At 44.4% G+C, this 25,318-nt stretch overlaps 1 protein-coding gene across 3 annotated transcripts in view; it reads left to right on the top strand.

Moving 5' to 3' along the window:
- The window catches only part of NFATC2 (nuclear factor of activated T cells 2), a 97,563-nt gene that overhangs the window by 36,783 nt on the left and 35,462 nt on the right, over nt 1-25,318 (top strand). For all 3 annotated transcript variants that reach the window (XM_076352166.1, XM_076352164.1, XM_076352165.1), the window contains exons 5-6: nt 1,783-1,955; nt 12,508-12,648. In XM_076352166.1, coding sequence (XP_076208281.1) covers nt 1,783-1,955; nt 12,508-12,648 — 314 coding nt within the window. The remainder of the gene's footprint in view (nt 1-1,782; nt 1,956-12,507; nt 12,649-25,318) is intronic.

Here is a 25,318-nt window from a genome sequence, read left to right on the forward strand (position 1 = left end):
CAATGAGAAGCAAGGAGCAGTAGACAGCGGAGGGAAGGTGTATGGTTCATTTTACAACATTTAATGGAATAGAAAGCATCTCCCCTGAACTCAGCCAAGTGCTCTGGCCATGAAATTGCACTCTCTTGTAATAGGTTAACAGAAAAGCAAGTACAGACACATCTTTTCTGTATTACTCCTTCCAGTTTTATGGAGGCAGAGAGATGAAGTGGGCACCAGTCTGAAACTTCAGGCTTAAATGTGTGCCAGGCAGCATGAGAGTGATTGCTCTGCAGAGGGAAGAGCTGTATCTCAATCTTTCAGAGGATACTGACAAAATTGGCAGAGCAGCTATGTTTTTAAGCCCCCCTACTCCATCGCAAAATCCACATTCTTTCTTTATATATCTTTTTTCAGAAAATATACCTCATTCCTCCCTTTCTGTCAAGCCTCTCCTTCCCTCTGCACCCAAGGAGGTAAATAAAAGTCCACATCTCAAACTTAAGCAGCCAAGTGCTGAATGGAACATGACTGTCTGTTCCTAACGAGTAACCCTAGAGTAATAAACCCCTGCACACATGCAATGGCAAGGAACAGTGTGGGTGTAGGAAACACCTTGGGGTTTATGCCTCCCAAAATATGATTTTAATTCATATCAAAAGAAGAAAAATGGTATGTCTTTAAAAATGTTATCAAAATGCATTGGCAGTGTCTGTCTAATAACAGTTCACCCTCCGAGGACTATTGCTGAGCTGAAGATTTCAGATTTTGTAAATATTAATTGGCACATTCTCTTAAAGTAGATAGGCATGTTTGCTAGGTTACGCTGGACTCTTAAGAAGTTAACCTGCACTTACACCAATATTAAGTTGCAATGCTGGTTTAAGCAATCCTAATCCTTTCATTGCTGTTCAGCCCCATCCTGCTCCCTACATCCTCCCTTTGTGCAGGGACACAGTGAATGGGAGCAGAGAACCGTTTTCTGCACTGCCAGGCTATTGCCTTGGCTGGGAACAACATCCCAGGGCTTTGGAGGATGACATGGTGACCTGGGCCAGGACTGGAGAGCCCAGTTCTAGCAGAAGCACCTACCTTGTCCAAAAGGAGGGGAGAGCAGTTTGGGTCCTGCTTTGGAGTTGAATTCAATGCTTGCCCGTACAAACTGTGGGGAAAATGTGCCTGGACTGTGCATGCAATTAGCTGGTTCAATTGCTGTGATGCCCCGCGGAGCTGAACTAATTTGCCCACATGCAGGCAATAGCTGCTGTGCAGTCTCTGGGCACTGAGCTGTTTGGAGAGCTGGCGGTGGAGGCTTTAATGCTCTCTAGCTCACAGAGGGCTCCGGCACAGGCTCAGCTTATTGCCTGCCCCAGTGTGGACTTCTTGTTCTGGTTCACTCTCCCTGCCCCGGGGGGCCAGGGCGGGCACTGCCATGTGCACTCTTGTGCTTAGCACAGGAGGGAAATAAGACTCAGGGTTATAATGTTTGGAGAGTGGCTTTGGCTGTCCCCAGAGTTAAGGCCACACCTTGCCCTCGGTTGGGACGTGTGTGGGACACGCTGTGCCACCGAGCCCAGACTCTTCAAGAAGGGGTCCAGCAGCATCCCTCGCTCGCTGCGTGTCTGGGATTTCTTCCCCTGTAACTGCTGAAATGGCAATATCTAGATCCTAAGCAGAACAAGTATTTGGAGCTGCTCTTAACCTGGAGATCAAAGCAAAACAGCTTAATCCTCTTGCCTGTCACCTATTTCCAAGCTGTTTGACAGCAGAAATGTTAAGCTAAATGGCGTGTGTGTTTGGCAGCATTGACTGCGCGGGGATTTTGAAGCTGAGAAATGCAGACATAGAGCTGCGCAAGGGAGAGACGGACATCGGCAGGAAGAACACCCGTGTCCGGCTCGTCTTCCGTGTGCACATCCCCGAGTCCAATGGCAGGATCATTTCTCTGCAAGCAGCATCGAACCCCATTGAATGCTGTAAGTACCCCCTGAGGTTTGCTCCTTCTCCGTCTTTTGCAACAACGATCGTCTTGTCCCTCTGCTCCAGGTTAGCACTGAGGGGAAAAAACCCGATGTGCTCAGATAGGCAAATGCAAGGTGCTCTGCTCTTCCTGCGCTGCCTGGGTCTCTGCCACTGTTTGAGTGACCTGCGGCTCTTACCTATATGCACTCCCTTTCCTGAAACAAGCTTTGGCAGCAGGTGGCTCTTCACGGTGCTTAGAGCTTGTGAGGACAGCGAGGGACTTTTGGGCTTTTGCAAATTTTATTAGTGTGTTGCTGCTGGATCTTTCTGGCTAGCAGGTCTTTTCTGGGAGCAGGGAGCTAGTGTGGGTGTGTGTATAGGGGCGTATATACATTCTCCCTGTTTGTGCATGCGTGTGCAAGCTGCCTGCCTTCCTGGGAGTGGTTTTATTTTGAGTGGATGCACAACCAGAACTTGTTATCCACAAGCTGGCAGGTGGTTGGAGGTTTTGAATTCAAACCTGGGCCAAATCCTAGGACTGTGGCCAGTCCCGTCTGCCGAAGGAGTGACTGCAGTCCTCTGATCTGAGCTGTGGCAGGAACACAACTGAAATGGAAAAACAGGTTTGATTTTGAGGCTTGCGCGCATCCTGGTTATTGTTTTTTCTAGATGTCGATGCTAAGGGGCGTGCAGCTCAGGAGGCTGCAGCTGAAGCAGGGAAAGCCCAGGTTGTTCTGGTATTCCCCTGAGGGACAGAAGAAAACTTGCGGGTTTGATTTCTGGGGGGCAAATCCTACAAGCATGTAAGCTGAGAAGCCTGCACCTCCCACTCATTTTAACGTGCTGGATCCTGAGAAAGAGGCACCTCCGACAAGGTGCCTCCCGTGTTGCAGTCATTTCTGGAAGGGCTCCACCCACTTTGCTCGTTCATGTGCATCCTGTGATGCTTTTTGTTGGTAAATGGTGCCTTTTCAGTGGTTTGGGGATTTCACAAATACATAGTGAACAGTTTTCCTCTCCCTTTGCTGAATGACTCACCCCTTTAGCAGAACCTGTCTTGCCATAAGTCATGTGAAGAAAGTCATTGAAGAGTTTCTCATGTGTGAGTTTATTTATTGAGATGCAGGCTTTACTTAGATAACAACTGCTTAGAATAAGAGAGGAGCCGATTTTGGATGGGAAATCAAGAGAAATTGTGGCTAGTGAATATTGATGGCAGCTTTCTAAAAAACAGTAGAAATGAATAAACAAGGCAAGGCTAAGGAGAGGATGAAGGGTACGTGTGATCTCTTGGCAATGTTTATGAGAAGATACCAACTGTCAGAGCATTTTAGCAGCTGAGTGAAGTCTCCTGGCACCGTGATGGAGAAGGGAGAATAGTGGGAGTAGCCATCACCTTTCTCCATAGGAAACGGTTATGATCCTTTATGGGACCAGATGGCTGAAACAATAGTGGCCTCCACCCCAAACGTGTCCCTGCTGAAACAAAGGCCCATTTGCTAAAGGAAACATTCAGCAGACTGCAGCTTCTGTGGATAGGAAGGGAATTGCGGCAAAGGACCACCTGGCTTCTCCTCCAACTTCTTTTCTGAGTGGAAACAGCCCATTCCTGCCTGCAATGGGGAACTACTCGGGTAGGGAAACTCCAGGTGTAACTCATACATCCACTGTACCGAAAAACAGCACGAGCCCAGAGCAGGGGGTGGATGGTCCCCGGGTCATGCAGGGAGCCCCGCAGATCACACCCCACTTATTCAAATTCTCCTACAGGAAAAGCAAATATGAGTTAGCCAGGCATTTCTAAGACCCTTCCACAATTGCAGATTGTATTTGTGCCCATCATCAAAGAGTGTTCAAGCAGAAATCTGGTCATGGTTTACAGAATAAGATCACATTTTTCCGAATTGTATGCGTACACCTAATTTGCCTGTGCAATGACTGCTATTTGCAATGGCTTGTTTAAGATGTTTAGGCATTTATACTGAGATGTGTTTGCTCTGATGAGTCTTAGGGGCATAAAAAAGCCAAGAGTGGAGATACCAGTATAAGTGGCTTATTTTTATGTTTTTTATAATTAAAATATGAAAATGTTGGCTGCATAGCAGACAGCAAAGGTCCTACAAGAAAAAATATATTTGTTCCCCAAGAAAAAAAAAAGTTTTATTTTTGGAATAGTGGATGTACTGGCAATTTGGAGAGATAATGTTAAGGACTGCTCTTCTGAACTCATGGAAATAGAGTATAAAGTGATCTGGAGTAATAAGCCTCTTCCACTTAGAACGTATGTTGCATATTTAGCAATGTTTTTGCATTTCAGTAGCACTTCCTGATCTCAGCCCAGTTCTGGGAAGATGGTTAAAAACATTAGTTGGTTCAGCCAGCATTAGTAATGCAGGCTAAATCACACTAGAGATGATAATCTCAGTTTCTCCCAGACTATCTGCACATGTTGCAGAGCTCATAGCCTCATGTAAGCTCAGGTGACCTGCCAAGAAGGGCCATGCTGGGGCTCCGTGACATTTTCTCCTTGTGTCCCACGTCCCAGCTTCATGTGCTGCTGGGATTCTCTTTTTTTTTTCCTTTGTTTGCTTTTCATTTTTTTTGACATGGCCACCTGGGAACCCTTATCCTCAGGGACTCTCCTGTAAGATCTCTCCTGTCTGGTAGCTGTGAATAATATCCCTCCGGGAAAGCCTTATTAAGTAGCAGCTTTAAGATAACTGGCTGTTTCCTTACCAGTGGGGTTCCCTGGAGAGCACTGTTGCTACCAACAGAATATCTGAGTGCTCTCCTCAGCAGAAGCCGATCCCGGCTAAAAACTCCCACCGGTGTCAGCAGATCATTAGCTGCAATGAAGCAAGAACTGTGAAGTATCTGCTTTTCACGGGGCGATTTGGTTCCACCTCATCTGTGTCACATTCAGCACTTGACAGGTTTTAGGAGGGGATTTCACAGGTTCAAAGCATCATCCGGAGCAAGTTCCTCCCCAGGCAGCTGTGTGGGAGGACCAAGGAGGTGATATGTTGTTAAATGATCAGTTATGCCTTAAAATGGACCTCATATCCAGACAAGCCTGCACATTCAGCAGCTTGCAGCTTTTTTCTCCTGTTGCCTGTTGATTCGTTCTGAAATCACCGAGGAGGCAAAGGCATTTGAAAGCCCTCTGAGAATTGTAGCAACAGGCCATCACTTAGGGATAAAAAGCCACTGTCTTGTAGGCGTGGTGCTGGAAAGGTGAGAAAAATCCCTTCTCCTGGGTGTTTCTCCATGCTGAGTCCATGAAATGGCAGCAAGCCCCACAGGCGCTATGTGAGATGTCTCCGGGATCCACAGCCGATGGGTCCATGCAGCAGCGTGCTGCTTGGCCCGGCTGCCTGCCTGCACACTTCCGCACACCTCGGTGCCGTTAAGTCGTACTGCAGTTGTGCATGCCCGAACGTCTGTCCTGCTTGTGCAGGTCTGTGCTTTAGGCAAAGGCATAGACCAGCTCGTGTAGGTGAGCTCTCACGGGGCCAGGCAGGGCTATCACAGAGCTGCTATCACAGAAGGTGGTGAAATCGCATGCGTGAAGGGTTACTGAGTTAACTTGTCCCTTCAAATACAGCCCTAATAACAACAAGCCACTTGGTGAATCACCCATGGAGGGCTTTGGTATTTGCAGACCTGATCATTATTTTGAAACCTTTAAGACAATTTCTGTAACATTAGTTCTATTCATTTGCTTTGATTTACCTTCCACTATGAGCTGAAACTCATTTCTTGGTGATTGATTGATCTCTGGAGTTGTGTTTCTACTCCTTAGCTGAAGCATCCATGGAGCGGAGGAGCAGTATTGAAGGGAGTTCAGAGCAGCCACATAAGCACCTGCGAGGCAGCTTGTTTTACTCCATGCTGTCAGCAACCAAAAACGGCTTTATGCAAGCGTCTGTGAGATGTGAGTGTAAGGCTTAGGAGTATCATCCACACTGTGTCAGTTTTTATGCTAATGGATCCTGGTTAAACCTTCCCAAAGTGTCTCACGGTTCTTGTTTCATATAATCCATGTTTGCTGATACTAAGCTGTGCTCATGAAGCCCTTGAAATGCAAACGATCGCACTTGGCACGAGAGGAGGAGTCCAAAATCCTGTGCTTATAATAGATATTCCGAGGTGGTAAAAAACAAAACAAACAAAACTTATTACTAAAGAACTGTTTGTCCATCTGAGGAATTTAAATAGTTTCTATTATTGACCATATTTTGTTCCACTAAATTGGGTCAAATATCTTATTTCCCTTTAATCAATTTCCCTGGAAGTTTCCTTTATTTTTCTCTCCTTCTAGTAGATTTTCCCATAATATTAGACAATCTGAGCCTATGATATGTGACACATTCATAACTACAGAGGAAAGAGCTAGTCATGTAAAAGAATGTTGTCTTGGCAAACCAGCGAGCGCTTTTCCTTGGGCGGGAGCTGTGCTGGTTGGAATACAATGGCAGGCAAGAAGGAGTCCTAGTTTATTGAGATAAAAAAGCAGAAACGAATCGTCTCTTTGCACTTGGGAGATACCCATTTGCAAGTTTAACCATAACTACGATTATTACGAGAGTAGCAGTTGAATTAAAGGAATTTTTCACCCCTTTCATTTCAACTTCAAGACAGTCACATAGTTTGCCATAAAAACAGCTGACACAATTCTAAAGTAAAATTTGTCTCTCTCCTAAAGCACAGAATTTAAAAGTTAATTCTGACAACATTTGCCACTTCTAATGTGCAACCAAAAGATTTCAGTCTGGAAAGTCTGAGTCAGACAGAAGGAAAATGCCTGCCCTTTTTGCAGGCTGCAAGCCTTGCTATGAGGATAAACTCCTGTTTACTTTTTGTCTTTGCAATACTGCTGTTGGTAAAAGCAAGTGCCCCAGCGTATTACGCAGAGCATGGATTTCTGAGCATAAATTAAGCTCAGCAGATCTCCTCCACAAGGGATTAAAGGGAAATGCTGTGCATACCCGCAGAGATGATCGACAGAGAAGTGAACCAAGGCCATGGTTTTCCTGTCATTAATCACACGCTGGTTTGGTGAGCTGGCTGCAGTTCATAGAAAGTATCATACTTATCTGACACTGCTGCCATCAGTGCTTGTCACCCCTGCTTCGCAAGGACATCATAAAATGAATTATGTGCAGGGAAGGAGGTGGAGACAAGCCCTCTGTTTTTGGTGCTTTTTTCTTGGATGGCTCTGCACAAACTGCTGATTAAGTCTTGCTGGCAACAAATTGGAAGCTGTTGTCATTCATACTGGGTTCTTCTTTTCATAGCATTTGGATCACATTTTGAAGGTTTCCCATCTAATTACGAGGGTTGGAAATTTGCTTTATTTACTTGATTCTCACTTAAGCCTTCCACTGCCCCATACTCCTAATTCATCCCATCCCTCCGATTAGAAGATTGCTGCTCTCTAGGGTGCCTTACTGATGTCTACCTGCCTGCTAGAGATGTCTCCTGTCCTTGGTCCTCCCCTGGCTCCCATACTGCAGCTCCCCAGCCTTTGCCTCTCCTCCCACCAGAGAGCTCAGGGTGCTTCAGTGTGTGATGGATGAGATCAAAGTCTCAGGACATTAATGCGTTGGATAAGCATTGCACACAGGAGCTCTGCTCCTATCAATCCTGCCTCAGGCAGGCAGCTTGTTGTAAATAAACACAGTGTCACAGGAGGAATGAGATACTGACTTTGGCTCATTAAGGTTTGCACTGAGGTGGAAGAATTAATCCCACAACAAATTATGCCTCTGCTATTGCTTCCAGGGTTCGGGATTTTTTTTTTAGCATCAGACACCCAGCTCTATCTGCTCTTCTCAAATCCAACAGAAATCAGTGGCTGGAGCCAAGAGCCTTTGGGGGTTTGAAAAGACATGTCAGGAGTGGTGAGTCACGGCTTGAAGGCTTCCAGCAAGCTGGGATGAGCTGGGGCTGCCCTGGGCAGGGTAAGGATGGGGGGTGGTCCAAAGAGGGACCTGGACATTTGGCCTGGGGAGACTGCTGCACTGGGGGAGCAGGTCATGACCCCACCTCTTTTAAGTAGCCACATTTTTTGGTTTACTTGGCTTGTGATGGCAGTTAGAGATAATTAGAGATGACGCTAGCTGCAGGTGAGCCTCAATCCTGCTCCTTGTGATTGCCCAGGACAAGATCTCTCCTGAACTGGTAACAGGGACAACAGGTAAACCTAAGTTCTGGATCCGGTGTTGCAGGCAGCAGAAAGATGGCATGGGGCAGATTTCACTCTAGCAGCTATTCTTTGGCCTCTGTTTATGCAGAAGTTTGCATGGAGGCCTCCAGCCACTCTGCAGAAGGCGGTACTCAGATAGTGCGCTGATACACAGAGGCTGTAGGGTATCTTCGCTCTGGAAGTGATGGTCAGACCCGTGCTGCTCTGCACAGAGTTCACAAGCCTGTTCCTCACGAGAGGCAGATCACATTAGTGTTTTTGCTTTGCCTACATTACCTGATCCAGCCCTTCCTCTTATTGCACATGCAGGGAGAGAGATTGCAGAGACGGTTCCTCTCCAGAGGCTGTTAAGAGACGTTTAGCTTCAGTTAAGACTCCTCATAAAACTAGTCAGCTTTTGGGCAAGACAAGGCAGTGCTTGGAAGGCTTCCAAGCCGGTGGAAAGAAACACGATGCTCAGGCTGGGCTAGAACTGCTCATCCCAGGAGATACGTGCAGGAGGAGTGCTGATGGGGAGAGCTGGGAGATGCGGAGGGAAAGGGGCTCTCAGGTGGAGCTGGGATCACCTAAGGAGCCCGTTAGGGAATACAACTGAGGTTGTCACTTGGAACCTGCTAGCAGCAATGGGCAGCACTCTCCTGGGGGAGATTTGGAGCCGCAACAGACTTATCCAGGTAATCAGTTGTCTCAAAACATCCCTTTTTTCTCCTAGAAACCAAATAGCCTCTCTGCTGAAAAAGGAACAGTTATGGATGCTGCAGGCAAGTGAGGAAGCAAGAAACATCTTCGCCCTGCCTTGGTACACTTCCTTTCAGTCAGCCTCCAGGCTTGTGCATCCCCTGTGAAGCATTCAGCCTGCCGGCCCCTTTCCTCCACCTGCTGGCATAGGGAAGGGGATAAAGGCTCACCCCCCGAGAAGCACCCTGTGCCCCTGCAGCGGGTGCACGTGAGCCTGGGTGGGCTGTGGGCAGCAGCAGGCCTGCCGAGCGGCGCGGGCAGGGGAGGCAGCAGAGGGGCTGCTTCCCTCCCAGGCTGAGGCTCACTGGAGGTGGTGCAGCGCTCCGAGACAGCAGCTCCCTTTCTCTCTTGTGTCGCTGTGTGCATTGTATTTCTTGGCACCATGCATCCATGACATCTTGATTTGCAGACAGTCAAATAAAATAGAAAAATAACGTCCCCTGTTAATAGGTTGACACACTGCTTCAGGCCAAGTGTGAGTATTTCTGTAGCATTTGCTTTGCTGCCTTATGTCAGTAACTGTTGCTATTGAAAGTAAACACCCCAACTGGTTAAATCAACAGAGTTTTGTTTATTCAAAGCTCATAAACTCCAGTAGCTGTAGGTCACTTTATGAAGTGCCAACCCCTGGGGGAAGAAAAGGAATAGTGTGAAATTATTGCATGCAGTCCACCCATCATGAGCCTTAGAGGAAGGGGATTTATTGGCAATTAATATTTCTTGCAGAGGAAAAAAAAGTAATCCTATTGAGGCAGCTCCACACTGAACCTTGAGCCTCGTTACTGGTGGAAATGGGGAGTGGGGTAAAACCTTCTTACAGGCCTGGGTAAAAAAAAAAGATTTGCATTGGAAAATGAAAAGTGGGTTTTTTTAGAAAAGGGTTTGGAAACCACATAGTGGGAGGAGAAGAGTGCAGGCAAAATGGGGCAGAGGAAACCCGGCACTCAGTAGGTACTTGTATTCCTCCACCTTTCCCTTTAGCACGATATCTGCATTGAGAAACTCAGCTGAAAAGCTTCCAGATGGTATTACTCTGCTGCACATATAAAGCACACATGGGTTTTGTACACCTACAGGCGTGATCATGTCTGGGTTAGGGCGAAAGCTGTTTTGGAGATGCTTGTAGCTTGCTCGTGCTGTAGCCATGCCAGAACATAGCTCTGCATCAGCCTGGCTGCTGCTGGCTGCAGGGCCGTGGCAGCGCGGACCTGCATCGGGGTACCTGCAGAACATCTCTGCTCATCACAGGCTTCCAGCCAGCGCTGCTGAGGCCACCCCAGCTCAGCTGAGGATGGCAAAAGGGTTTTTGGCATTTCCTAAGAGCCGGGATGCACATTCCTGGTGAACCGGCTGTCCTCCCCGGCTCCCTGGTAGGTCGCGGCGTACACAAACACTGCGCTCTATGGAAGTTGGACAGAGACTTGGTCTTCAGCAGCGATTTCCAACTTGCCGAGATCCAAATGTAATTAAGATGAGTCAGACGGTTATTTCCAGGCTAAAATTTGTCCTTCCTCGTCCTGAAAAAGCCTTGAGAACCACTGAACTGTGGGATGTCAGGTACAAAGCTCTCTACTAACACACTGAAATCTGTAGGAGACGTAGGTTAATCTGGAGTTTTGATGATTTGGGATGCTTTGGAAGTGAAATTTGGGGATTGAATAGGAATAAACAGTGTCCAGGACAAAGCTTAAATACATTATCTCTTGACTATTGTAGACATGTTTTTGATGATTGCTATTTACTCTTAAGCCTTTGAGGTTACAAATCTGTCTTTGTGATAAATCCAATTATGAACTCATCAAAAATTTGAGTATTTAGGGAAGGGAATTAATCATACAGCCATGTGAAAGAAATTAGTAGCTTCTGTGAAAATAATCTGAATATATATTCTTAATTGGCAGTATGTTAGCCCAGCTGTTGTTGTATAGTTGAAGGGAACAATGAGTCATAAGGTTGTTTTAAATAGATTTTTTTAAAATGCCTCTCAAATGGCACAAGAAAGTTATAAATATTGAATGATCAATATTTTTAACCAGAGCAAAAACTCTGTGTCATTACTGGCAGAAAGGGTTCAGCTGAGTTTGTCCTTGCTAGAAAAGTTGCGCCCCTCCTCTACAGACACCTGTCTGAAAGGTTTAACACTTCCACTTTCCCACCAAATATTTTAGCATTTTCTTCATGTGGTGAGAGAATTTGTACAGCTCTCACTGCAGCCAAGAGCTCCTGGGTTTTCGGCTTTCTGAAGGTTGCACAGCAGTAAAAGGGTGCTGGGACCAGGTCACAGAAAGCACAGCCTTGCCTGTGTGCGAGTAGAGACCCAGCGCTGAACACAGAGGATAACACTTCCTTATTTTTGGCTCAGCAGCCAACGGTGTTCAGTGAAGGGAAGACACAAGTGCTCAGGGTCTCTTGGGAGCAGGCTCTTTGTCAGAGAAAGTTAAAATCCAGCCAAGGCAGCTGTTAAATAGATGAGCGGCATCCTCTAGAGGCCTTTCCAGTTGGGGTGGATGAATCTGGAGGAGTTTGAGTGCAGGTCATGAACTCGCAGTTCACGAGATCCAAACTGCTGCCCACCTGGTCTGGTCACAGGGAAGCTCATGATAGTTTCCAGCTGTCTGTGTTGTCGGGAACAATTCTCGCATCTTTACTTTCTTCGGCTCCTGCCGCTTGTTAGCAACAGTTGGAATGGGCTTGCAGGGATGGTGACCAGGATTCTCTGAAGCTTTTCTGACCATGCAAATGGCTGTTTTAATGGGATGAGAGGAAAGTAGGTGGAGAGATGGTGCTATCCTGGTTTTCTGGCTGGGAAAAGAGACAATAACTTGCCAAAGTCACGCTCCAAGTTCGTGGCCAAGAACAGTAAAGGCCTTAGAAATCCTTGGTCATGTACTTGCCCATGTGGATTCCACCCTACCTTTTCCTTCCTTGGCTTTTATAAGCAAATTCAGTCTGCCACACAGAGCCCTGCTTCTCAGACGTTCAGGCCTCTGCAAAGCACGCTTGCAAAAAGCCCAGGCTGCAGCAGAGTCCCGGTGTGACCCCTCCTGCTTGCCGACGCGAAGGCGGCTTTGTGATTGCCCCTCTTGTTGCGTGCACAAGTCTCGGTGCCCGCACATGGAGACAGTGCTTTTGTTGGCAAATGGACTGTTCCAAGCCCAGCATAGTCCCTTTTCTGTAGGAGGCGGTGGGCTTTTGTAGAAGAGGTTTATTTTTATTTTTTTTTCTGAAGGAATTCGGTGTTATTCAGTGGAATCCTCTCTGCAGGTGGAATTTTTGGGCTCCAGGACTGTAGTGTGCCTGCACTTGAAAATTTGGCCATTTATTTGGAAACAGAGATGGGCAAGTTCCAGCTCATTCATCCAAGCTGTCCTTTCTCAAGGACAAGGAGTAAGGCCAGCACAGCTGAAACGCTGCAGCCAGCTCCTGAATGTTTCCAAATAAAATGCCTTGAGTAAGTTTATTTTTCCCTCTCAAACCTAAATTTAGCACCCTGGAGAAGCTGCTTTGGCAGTCAACGGATGGTAACGATGACAAGATCGATCTGTGGATAGTTCTGGGAAGATTTGGAAAGTCCTGGTAAAACAGAGTTGGTTTCATTCATGTCTGCAATTTGTCCACAGCCCAAAGGTCTGCTCATGAACTTCCAATGGTTGAAAGACAAGATATTGATAGCTGCCTCGTTTATGGAGGACAACAGATGATCCTGACTGGACAAAATTTCACAGCAGAGTCCAAGGTGGTGTTCACAGAGAAAACATCAGGTAAGGCAGTTTTTTTCTAACTGTCCCTAATGGGATAAGGCAAATCTGTAGTGCTGTTGTGTCTTATGGTCTCATCCTAAGATTTGTGCTTATGAGTAACTCTACTCAAGTGAGTAATCCCATTGAAGTTCATGTAAGTAAAACCAAATCGCTTGACTTAACCATGTGTGTAAAATTAGCCTGAGCAAATATTTGCATTAATGGCCTTTCAGGCACTGTTAAAGAGTAAATCAAAGCCATGTCATGGGGAAGGTTCACAAGAATATAGACACTGGGAATCAGCAGGAACAGGATACGTTATCAAAGAAATGGGATGACCATTGCATGTTCCTCTATGCTCGTTCAGTCTCATGTTTAGTGAACGTTGCTGTAGAAATCATAATTGAAATGAACATTTTTTTATTGACGTGAACTACAGGCAAAGGCTGCATTCTCTTCCCTTTAGAAGTCTTTGAGGAAAAATGTGCATAATGTGTATTTTTATATCAAAGTAAAATTATTTTTATACACATGTTGAGTTACAATAATATATCACTTCATCTTCCATATTTTTTTCAGATATTTTTACATTGATATTTTCCGTATTGCTTCTTAGAAAAAACAGTTTTAAGCTGCTTTGCTCTCTGAAGGAGATTTGTCTCTAACTTCACCACATATTCCTGAAACATAGCATTGAAATTTGCCCAGCTCCATTGCATGCAGGTTTGCATCTCCCCAGCGTTACCATTACACACTGAGGCATCAGTTTAAATCATGCAGCCACCTAAGCCTGTGCATACACATGCATCTGTCCTGCTGTCCGAGCGGGCAGTCACCAGCTTTCCCTGCATAGCCGTATACAACTGGACCCAAGTGGGTCCTCGAGAGAGGAATCCACAAAAGGCAGGCTCAGACTGTAGCAAAACAGATCAAATTCAATTCAAAGAGAAAAGTCCCCTGTTACAGCCCAATGCTACTTTTTTCCCAACATGTTTTGCCAAAGTTTTCAGATAATCTTACTAGCTCTTGAGCAACCGCGAAGGGGGAATGAGTGGCAGATTGTAGATTCTCTCTCTTCTCTTTTCATCTTGCCTACTTATTTGTTCAACTTGCACAGAGCCAGTACAAGGTGCTCCCAAGCCTTGGCTGGTGTTGGATGAATATAAATGATAGGAATAAAGAATCGTTACTGGGAGTTATTTAGTTGCCTAGCATCACCTTTACTGCCTTTGCTGAGCTCTTTGTATTGTGTTTTCATAATGGCATGCTATAATAAACATCACTTGATTTCTAACTCAAAGAATACCCGACCCCAGAAAATATGCTTAGCATGATCTAATGGTTAAGGTGGGCAGCAGAAATCCAGGTTTTCTTGTTTACAGGAGGAAAAGCAAACAAATGCATCCCGCTGTAGTTAGTTACCTGTTTTTTCAGAGCTGAATTGTTTCTTTTCTAATATCATACGCATGCAGGCATTTCATCTCACCTCACTAAGCAGTATGTGTATTTTATTGGATTTTCTAAGGCTTTTGCAAATGGACATTTGTTTCTTTGTAAATGGTCTGGACTTGTTTAACTTATCCTTCATTAGGCTTGACTTTTGTATTCTAAATAATGTGCTCTGCAAGGATAATAACAATGTCCAGGGATCAAAAAAGCACTTTGCAAATATGAAGGGCCAGACTCTGCCCTCCTTTACTCCTGTTGATTTCAGCAAGACAAAGGACTATGCAATACGAAAGAGCAGCAGCCTGTTTAATGTAAACTTTGCAGTCCCTTTGTGCTGTTAAGAAACATGTTACTCCTAAGTTTTCTGTTAGTAAACTAAGGTAGAGGCAGCTTAAGCGATATATCCAGTGACTCGCAAGGGATTTAAGAGGTTGAATCGCCCAAGTGAACAGCGTGTGCATGAGTTATGGAGTAAAACCTTTAGCAAAAAGTAAGAATCAAGCCAAAAATTAATGTATGTGGGCATCAGCTGGTGACATGGCGGCGGGGGGAAAGCATGCTGTGGGTCCCAGTTTCTTCCCACACCACCAGCAAGCCATGCTATTTTACAGCAAGAATGAAAGGCTCTGGGCCTCTGAACTGTGAAGGTTTAGATGAGCCCGTGCCGTCAGAGCAATTTTCTTGGCACCCTGTATTTCCTTTTAAGCCCGTGTATTAATTCCTTCCCACTGTGCTACCACTGTTCCGTCGATGTCAGCAAATTGTGAAGGTGCATGGGAACATGCTTGGCAGCCTGCGACGGTACCTGTCCCAAGAATGTTTTGCAGTAACTAAAGGAGATGATACACTAAAAGGAGGGAGCTCTTAATGCCATTTCGAGGAAACATCCAAAACGCCCTGCCCCTATTTCCATATAAGAGCAGAGAAGGCTCTGGCTGCAGTAGATGTTAGAAAGTAAAAAGAACAACAACATTTTCCACACTAAATCTAAAGCTTTTCTTCACTGCTGGGGAAACTGCTTTTTTTTTTTTTTCCTTCTTTTTTTACCTCCTGGTAGCGGAGAGGCATGACTTATCCCAGCGGCAGTGCCCGCTCTGAAGCAGGGATTTGCATGCTGGTGTTCCATATCCTGCCTCCCCCGCCGCCCCTCAGCCTCTGCAGGCAGTCTCAGTCTGCTGGACTTTGAATAAATGGTTGGCAGAGGGGGAATTTAGAGGATGGGAGGCCCAGAGACAAATCTTTGGTCTGAATCAGAAGTCTGTGTAGTTTGCAGTGGGTTATCTGGGGGACTCTGCTCTGTGCTAAAGGCGAGCTTGTTCTCTGTGTATCCACGCACTGTTTTATAATGCAGCGATAGCTCTTGCAGATATGCCCTGAAGTGCTTTCAGGGTGGAAATTGCTTTCTTTAATAGCTATATCTTAAGGTGAGGAAGGTTAAGGAGCTCAGCTGGATATGCAAATCATGCAGGGGCTGATCTGACTCTGGCTGACTGCAGTAGATGGAGAATTAAGCCTTTGTGCTTGGGTTGTCAGAGGTTAATGAGTGTCCCAGCCTGCCTGAAAATTAGGATCTTTGCACCTGTGACTTTCAGCTTCCCTCATTATACACTGTAGACAATTTTAATTATCACTACCATGGCCATGCTTAGTCATTGTTGCATTAGGCTGCATGAATGCAGAACAAAAAGGCCCAGTTCTGCAGCCCAGTTTATCAATTAAAAATGTCACTGGGTGGAAGGAGGAGGTGGATCCCGCGCTCGCCTTGGGGAGCTCGCTTGCTGCAGATCCGATCTGCACAGCATCTTGCAAAAAGCGCTGATAAGCTGCTCAGAAGCAAAGTAAGCCACAATAAACATCCCGGTGGGTGGATAGTGCATCGCTGCCGTGACCCTGTCATTGTTGTGCCCTCTTCCAGAGTGCGATGCTGCCCCGGGGAGCCTGTGAAAGAATTGCACCTTTGTGAAGGCAGGAAGATGCACCAGCTCACAGGGGAAACATGGTTTTCTTTGAGTTTAATTTTAACAGCTCACAAGCCTTGTCTATGCTAGCAAGTGGTATTCGATTTCCTACTTTTGCCACCAGTTTTAGCTCTAGTAGTAACGACAAGGGTGAGAGCAGCAGTGTAGATAAGCACCTAATAGTTTTCGGCATGTTGTATTCCATAGAGCTCCTTGACTTGGCTCGTTTGTTTAAGATGAGAGTAGCAAGACTCTTTTTTCCCCAAAAACCTTTGTGCAGGTATCTTTGTGCAGTGAGATATTCTCCTATTGTTTCATAGACTCCAAAATCTGGGTGTACCTTGAATCTGGGGTCTGGATCAGTGTCTGCAATGAAGCGCATACTGAGAAGGTGGCAGTCGGCGCGCCTTACAAAACTGAGGAAACTGCTGTTGGAGCTTACAATTGTAAATTAGGTTTTATCCCTCAGGTGGACACTCAAAACCGATTTCAGTTTCCTCTGGATCTTGTAGGCAATTCTTCACTGACTACTAGCAACGCAGAGAAACGTAGAACTGTTCATATTTGTGACCAAAATACAACATGCTTCTAAGAACAATAATGAACAGTTTTTACTTCTCTGTTACACAGTACTACAGATATGTATATTTTATACAGATATATATATTTTTCCCTACAAATACCTGGAAAATAAATAATATTCCCCAAATTATGCTGGAATGTCATTATGAAAATAACTGTCTTGTTGTATTACGTGAACTGCAAACTATTGCAATGAACTCGCCAATGAGAAGTCTGTAAAAGTCTCTCATTTTAGGCTTGCGACAGGAAATGGCAGCAGGAAGCGAACTGAAGGGGCTGGAGCTCAGTGCTCTGTGTGCGAGCGAGGGGATAAAGTACTTGCATTTGAAATGCTGATGCATAAATAGCATTCATTTGATGAATGATAAGGTTTACCAACATGGAAGCATTATAGTTTTGAGTTCTTTTTAAGGTTATCTCTTCCTGATGAAAGATTGTAATCTATAGCTGCTGTAAGCCAGGGAACTCATGAATTCGGTAGAGTCAGTCCAGCACACAAAAGCAGAGTTTGGCTGAAGGAGTTTTAAGATCTGAACTCAGAGACACATAACTGAGCCCAGCTAAATAAAAATAGGTCAGAGGAAGCAACTAGATCGGATTGTACAGATAGAAATTTTTGAAGTGCACGTATTCTTTTAAATTTGATCTGGAAGAGAGAGCTTGAAAAGCAGTCTTATGGCTATCAAGGATTTGGAATATGCTAAAGGTCAAGGGTGTTAGTGTTTGGTTTGGGTCCAGATTTTACAGTGCAGTTAAAAAAAGAAAAGGTTTGGAATTCCCCCTTTTATTTGTTTTAATTGTCATGTAATAATTTGCAAGTCAGATGTTGTTGGTTGCATTGTGTTTACTCCCATTTGTGTACTGGTTACTGCTGCTCTGCTGTGAGTGATAGAGGAGTTTCATGTTTCTCTGGGAGAAAAGTGCAAATGGACTGTGCTTTCCCCTGCCAGACTCTTATGGTGGCCACATGGACATCATGAATCATTGCTAGGACAATGTGGGTGGTGGAGGAACAACCCAAACAGAAAGCGTACATCTTTGGAGTAGATCCACCGTAAATCTTTCAATTCGGCCATGCAGTGTAAAGAGAGGAGGTGGTGCTCTCTGTGCCCTTTGAACTGATGCAGCTGTCAAGGCCTCTGAATCTCAAAGTCCATTTGACAAAAACAAACCTTTCCAGCTCTAGATTCAAACAATGGAGTTCTAGTTTCTTTTTCCCTTGAGTTCCTGCATGTCTGTCACCTTGGTGATATTTTCATGACAGTGGTTTCTTAGGATGCCAATAGCTAGAGCAGGTAAGCTTGAACATACTTGAATGTCTGCTGTCAATCCCTCTCACCACAGGGCAGGATCAGGGCCATTGTGTTCAGTGTGTTGGTGGCGAGTTGAGGCTTTCATCTGCACGGTGCCCAAAATGCTGTGCCTGAATGGAGGCACTTGCCTCTGTACCCCAGAAACGAACCACGGGGCCCGTGCTAGTGCCCAGGATACCAAGACCCATGAGCCTTTCTTCTTCCCTCCCCCTCGTTCCATCTTGTACCTCCTCTGGCTCCATCCTGTACGCCCTTTAGCATACCTGGCAGCTTTACTAAAATATCTGAAATATGATTCACAGAGTTTGTTGCTTCAGGTATGGCAGTAGCATTCACGCCTTCTTGCACAGCAGGAGCAGTATCACGCTGCTTGAGGTATGCATCAGGCCTCCAGCCTCCGCCCATCCTCTTTGAGGCTGGGGGCTCCCTGCTTCTTGGGTATATATTTATGTGTTGTGCTCTTGTCTGGGATCACTGTAGGAGATGGGCTCTCATTGCACATCCAGCTATGCTAACTGCAGTGGCTTGTGTGCTCGGAAGCACCCATGGCCACATGTACCTGTCTTATCCCAGTATATTCATCTACAGCCCTTGCAATGACTTGCCTATCTCTGGAATAACAATAATGATAATAACTATTCTGATGATATCTGTACTACTTCACAGTGTCTCTCTGATTTCCAGCACTTTTGTACCTCTCTCATTGCAGACACATGCTTTATTTTAGCTCTGGGCAAGTAATTTAATTTCTTCGAACATATTACTTTCACTTTTAGAAGCAAACAAGCAGGCTTCATGGGGATTTTGCTCTCAAATTTGCACTTTTTAGTATTCCCGCTGCATCACAAGCTAACAAATAAGCACAGCAGCGCTTTCTGGTTTTGGAATTTCCACTTTCTAGGAAAAGTCTTGTTTGTAAAGCACAATAAGTTGGACCCAATGATGCTATCAATCTTCCTGTACCTCTCCCTGCAAAAGTTAAAAGGAAATCACAGCTCCCTAGGAAGGTTTTATATTCACAACTTAGAGCTGGGGAGAGTGAAGATTTGTTAAAGGTATATTTAGATATGGTCAAATTGCACAATAGATTTTAAAAATATAAAAAATTTAAGAATTGATAGTTTCTTACATCACTCCCTTCTGGCCTGCAGCTGCAGCAAGAGCTCAGTACTTCTGGGTGTTTGTGCATGGGACTTGCTTATGAAAAGCCGCCAGAGAGTTCATTGAAATGGGGTAAATCCTTTGTTAAAGGGGTGTGGGAGTCCTCAGCAATCAGTTCTGGAGCAATGAACAGCTATACACTGCCAGGCCACTGGGAAGAGTGGGGCAGCCTTGACAAGCAAGGAGTTAAGAGGGGTGATATTTTACTTTGAGCCAAAGCTCCTGGGGGGGCTGAGTGCACAGTAAGTGTTGCCCCAGACCCATGAATCCCGAGGCACATACTGGCTCACATTTTATCATAAGTAAAGCCACTATTGCAAGTGCTTTTCTATGCAGTAGATGCCTTTTAGAGCCCGTATGTGTTGTAATTGTATAAGTTGATATACATCTGCTCAAAATCAGCCAAATGACTTGAAACATGAAACAGTCTTCTGGCCAGGACAATTCACTACAGAAAACTGTGATGGGATGGCATTAGGGCATGTATAATGTGAATAGAAGGTGGCTTGTGTATCGGTTTTGATGATAGTGAGGATCCAGGGCTGAGTATCATGGTCCTTTGTGGGAGATGTGAAAGGAAATTATAAGACTGTCTACAGCAATGTTCCCTTCTTCTATTGTGGCAAGTCTGAAATTTCTCACTGTGCCCTGAACAGGGAACTAAATGCCTGTTAGTAGTCTGACAGTTTCATGGATGATCAAAAAACTCCCAGGGAATGCAAAAAATAGCAAGCTATTTGCAACAATTATCTCTTTGAACTTAATGATGCAAAATTAATGATGCAATTTTCTCAGGCAAATTAAAGATAAAAAAGACACCAAAAAATTATTTTAAAACTTTCATTTTTTCCCCAGATCCATCCAAAAGAGATGTTTGCTATCTGACCCCAGTAAACAACTTTAAATATTTAATGCAAGCTCTAAGCTCCAGTTCTCTCACTGAATTTCTAAATTAGTGAACTGAAATAGAGGGTTTAAGTTATGGAGAATTGAGAGGAACAGGGCATATCTTAGAACTAGGATCATAACTCAGTCACAGACGCAACCCACTGCTGAACATGTATTACAACGTAGGGTTTTAAGGCATCTTAACCTGAGACAAAAGCCCAGCATCTGGGGAAAAGAACCCAAACTATTGCTTGGGTTTTTTTAATGGGAAAGGGTAAGGAAAAAAGCACAAATATCTGGGAATAGTTATAGAGTTAGCAAAACTGAGAGTGGTACTGTAATCTTAAATGATTCAATTTGTTTGCAACATGTGAGGTTCTACAGAGAGTATATGAAATAAATTTGCTATCTTGCTATTTCCTTGATAGTTCAGAAAGAACACTTTCTCTGCTCCATGCAGTCTGTGGCTGGAGTCCAGCATTTAAAGCTGGATGTGTATCTTCTCCTCTCTAAACCTGTAGAGCGATGGGATGAACCGGGGGAATGAATTATAGATGTCTCTGTCGGGAGGCCCACCTGCTTTTTGCATTAGCTAAAGGTGATTACCTTCCAGGCTAATCTCCCCTCCTCATGCCTTGCAGTGCACCGAAGTAAGGCGTCAGCAAAGTGGAGGACAGGGCCTGCTTGGTAGTTCTCTCTGCAAAAACATGTCAGAACTGGGGAGGATCAGGGAGGTTTTGTTCTCTTGGAGTTTTTGTTTTGTTTGTTCTTTCTAAGCAAGAGGAAGGTGTCTCAGCAAATCCCACCATTTGTGAACACTGAAGAGTAACAAGTATTAATCAGGAGGATTAGAGTTTGCCGTTTTTTGCTGTGCGCATTAGAAAGTTCCAGGGTAAATGGGACACCTCTGCTTTTCCTTGCTATTATAGCTGCTGACAACCCAGCAAACCTTTCTGCCCACAGGTTTACCCCCTGGCTGAAATGTGCTGCCTGCCCCAGGTGTTCTTGTAATCCCACAGGGCAACTGTCAAACATTAAACTGGGGATCCCAGAAAAACACTGCAAAACAGGAAAAAATCTAAGGATCACACACACAAAAATGCAAAAGAGTGTGGCTGCAGAAATGGAGTTGCCATAGCTGTTAGATACTCAGCGAGACAGGGTGGAATCCAGTGTTTTGGAAGGTTTCCCCGTATGACACAAGGTTTTGGAATTTTACAGCTGGTAAATCCTTATTAACACAGGCAGCCACTACTGGCCTGGATTCCCTGGCTCACTGTTTACTATGGGGGCGCCTAGTGGAAGTATGCCTGGTCCTGATTATTCAGCTTTGAATCTTAATTGTTTAAAGAGAATATTAAAAAATAATAATAATTCTTGGAATAAACAAAAGGCAGAGAGACAAGCTCCCATCACCTGTTGACAGAAAATTGATCGTGTAGAAAGCTGGCATGGGGAGTGGAATTCCCTATTCTCCCACTTAGTCATCGCATCCTGGTGTGACTCATTTTATTACATGGAGGTTCCCAGTGGTTTTATTTTGAGAGGAGCTTTTGTTTAATAATTTATACACACACACACACACACACACACACACAAACACACGTATAATCTTAAAAAAACAACCAATCTATTTTGATGAATTGGCATAAGGAATCATTTGGAAGAGCTCTGGAATGACAGACTGCCCCTGCTGCTTCACTACTCAACTACTGTATTTATGTTTTATTCTAGCGTGAACTGAATTCCTCATCAATAGATGGGGAGAAATCTCCTCTAGACTTGTTCTCACTGTGCGAAATGTCAGATTTGGGGCTGGGCTGGATGTCGGATGACTAATGCATTGGCCTTTTACCTCCCAGACCTTGACTTGTATCTTTGGCCTTGGTGACTCAAACTTATGTCCTCAGTGAAATGAAGGCAGAGCTTCATTAACTGCAGTGGGCAGTCTTGCTTCAGAAAGAAAAAGAAATCCATGGAAATCAAGCTCAGTGAAAAATTCAATAGCTCTACTTTTGTGAGTTGTAAATTCATTCATGCTGTGTTTGCTCTAAAGTTTGAAAACTATTCTGAGGTAAAAACTTAGAAGGACACAACTGCTTCGGATCAGATGCTGAGCAACCTTGCACTGACATGAAGCAGAATAACATCCCAGCTGAAATCAGAATTCGTCCCCGAAAAGAGCAGCAGAGACTTTGTGTGAGTGTTCCCCTGCCCATAACGTTTCCACATCCCAGAAGTGGTGTCTGTTCTGCTGGAAAGCATTCATTGTTGTTTACTTTGTTCTTGGGGTGGCTCTAAAAAACCGTGACTGTTTTCCAGAGATGCCCATCATCTACTGATAAAAGCTGACAGAGATAATCGTTGTGCTTTTTTGGAAGACGTTCCAAGAAACACAGTGAATAGGGACAATTCATTGCAAGCCCAAAGGGAACTCTGCAGAAATGTGTAGTCGGGGCAGCTGTCCCACTAGCTACCAGTCTCAGTTTCTTTGGGGAATTAGCATGGTTTGCTGCCTGGGAAAAAGGTAACAGGTTGTTCATTAAGTAATTTGTGTAATGCTTGACTGAAAAGCAATGTACATTTTCAAGCATAAAATCACATGCAGGCACAGAATCACATACAGAATTGGCACAATAGTATACTTAGTCTTCAACTGGAGAGAACTGCAAAGAAAATTTCCTGAACCTCTCAGTCCATCAGTCATGCTTGTTCAAATAAAGCAGTAAGTTTGTTTCTCTGCTAGTTACTGACCCCAAAGTCATGAGTAAGGGATCGTGAATAATGTGTAAAGGCTGTAACTGGTTCAGAAAACCTTTAATTGGCTAATTAAAAAAAGCCCTATAAGGGGCTGCAGAGAATCACCCAAAATGTTCCTAATGCAGACTGACGTTTTGATTTTCCCCAAAGTTTGAAGCAAGACTTTTGGTATGATCACAGTTTTGAGTTAGAGAGGGTAGAATTACTTTCTTCCAACAACTCATTCATTCCTCCAAAGAGTGCTGACACAATCAGATCTCTCATCAGGGTTTAATGCTAAGTCTCATAGCCCTGAAGCAGCACAGAAATCTCTATTTCCTGAACATTTCACTGACCTGTGGTGTTAAAGACTTGCCAACTAAGACAAACCATTAAATGAGCAGGGAACCACAACAGTAAAAATATTGCATGAAGCAGCCATGGCTGGTAAGACCTCAGGGTCTAAATCCAAAAATATTTTATCATCTTTAGTGCAACTATTGCTCTTTTCAGAGGCACGGATTGAATTCCCTATTGTGGAGGTAGAATTTGAGACACACCACACACATGGACCTGGCACCAAGCTCCAGTGTGATCCACGCACGTACTGGGACATCCTTGCAGTGCTCTGGCTGGCACGTATTGCTGTCGGGACAGCCCAGCGCTGACTGCGACTTGCAGAGCGCACGCTCTCTGCATCTGTGCGCTCATGCTCTTACAACACTTCAGCAAAAATGATGCTGTTGCTCTTTTGCAGTTTCCTTACTCTCCACTGTCAATGCAGGTTTAATTATATGCAATAAACAGCTATCTGTACTTGGAGACTTTAGATTAAGTTATCAGTCAAGCTGGGGCTTAATCTTCTCGGTTTGCAAGCACGGAGGGGACCAGTCATTTGTTCTGTTTGTGGCATGACAGAATTACAGGGTAATTAAAGCCAGAAGGGACCTCAGGAGGGCATTGAGCCCAACCTCCTGCTCAAAGCAAAATGCATCTGTAGTGTTCAGGCACCACCTGGGTTGCAGCACTGGCACTGGAGAAAAGGGCCTACCTCTGAGTACCCAGGTTGTGACATATGTTGTGTATTGGGGGCTGTGCTCTACCATCATATCAGCATTATGATTTTTAGCACATCCTTACAATAAAAATCCCATTTTTGCTGATGACTTTCTTCAAACATCCACTTTAATTTCCTCCTAAAAAAATTCTCATTTATGCTCATTCTAAAGATGGTAAATGCGTTGACAGTTTGGTGCAAGTTTTCTCTGTTCAAAATTTGCTCGACTTGTCCTACAGATGAGCCTTAGACTTCTCAGTTTAGTCCTCCTGCTCTCCATTAACTCTCTGAGTGTGCATAATCAAAAGATTTCTTTTCATACCAGCAAAAAGGATAGGTTAAAGTAGAGAGAGATTTCTGAATGTAGTTGTATTTTTCATTTTATTCACAGCCTCCCTCATCCTTCTACCAAAAGCTCACCATAATATGCGTATCCAGAGGGGTTAAAGGAAAAGCAAATATTGATTGTCTTGAACTAAAGGTGGTACATTCGCAACTACAAAAGTGAAGCAGTGAGACAGATGGAGCCACATCATAATATTTAAGCATAAAGGTCAGGGAGTGAGCTGCAGAGTGGTTATATTCAACAGTGCTTAAAGAACAGGGATTGCTGCTGCTGAGATTTGTTAGAAACCTGTTTAGCTGCCACGAGCATGAATATATCCAAACAGAAGCATCTATCATCATTAGAATGATAACCCCAAATACATTTATTTCTTGTTTGGTTGGGCTTATTCTTGTTCTTACTCTTAATCCTCACAGACTTTGGACTCAGCCTAAACATCATTTGATTTTTATGGTTGGCTTCATTAGCTTTTAGTGCAATTTCAGTGGCTCAGTTACTAAATCAAATCCACTGTGATTGTGGTTGCATATGCTTCACAGGCCTCTTGAATATGGCAGATGACTTGGAGGCCCGTTTCTCCTTTATTTTATGCTTTTTGGACCAACAAATCCTTTTGATTTCTACCTTCTTTGTGAAATTAGTGCTGTTGTATCTGCACAGACTGTTTGAATTTAGCAGTACAGAAACAAAGATGAAAACATTCTGCCTGGAGGAAAACCAATGTCAAATATTCCCGCTTGGCTGTCCTTGTTGTCAGGATATCTTCATATTGCGTTGCTTAGACAGTTCCTGATGCATGTCTCTGTCAGAGCTCTTATTTTATGACATATTTTGTTGTTTCCTTTTCCCTCCTCAGAGAATGATAAAATTTATCTTTTGGGGTTTTTTTGGGGGTGTTGGGACGTTCCTTAACACATACTATGATGATTTCTTTTCACAAAGATCACCTAGAAGAGGAATCCCCCTATTAAGTATTCACTGCCTTGTCATCAGACACTGCATTTAGTATTTGCTGGATTAAACCCCTGGTATTTGCTGGCTTCCCCCTTCTCCGAGATGTTTACCATTTCAACCAGGGTGAAGCATTAGCTGCATTAATAGGGGTACAGATTTAACCTGCAACAGTCCAGAGCAGTGGTCAAAGCAAATGCGTATTGTTAAATAATGGAATATTTTCCATTCCTTTGCATAGCGGTCC

The sequence above is a fragment of the Aptenodytes patagonicus genome, chromosome 14 (genome assembly GCF_965638725.1).
Source record: "Aptenodytes patagonicus chromosome 14, bAptPat1.pri.cur, whole genome shotgun sequence".
NCBI classification, from domain to species: domain Eukaryota; kingdom Metazoa; phylum Chordata; class Aves; order Sphenisciformes; family Spheniscidae; genus Aptenodytes; species Aptenodytes patagonicus.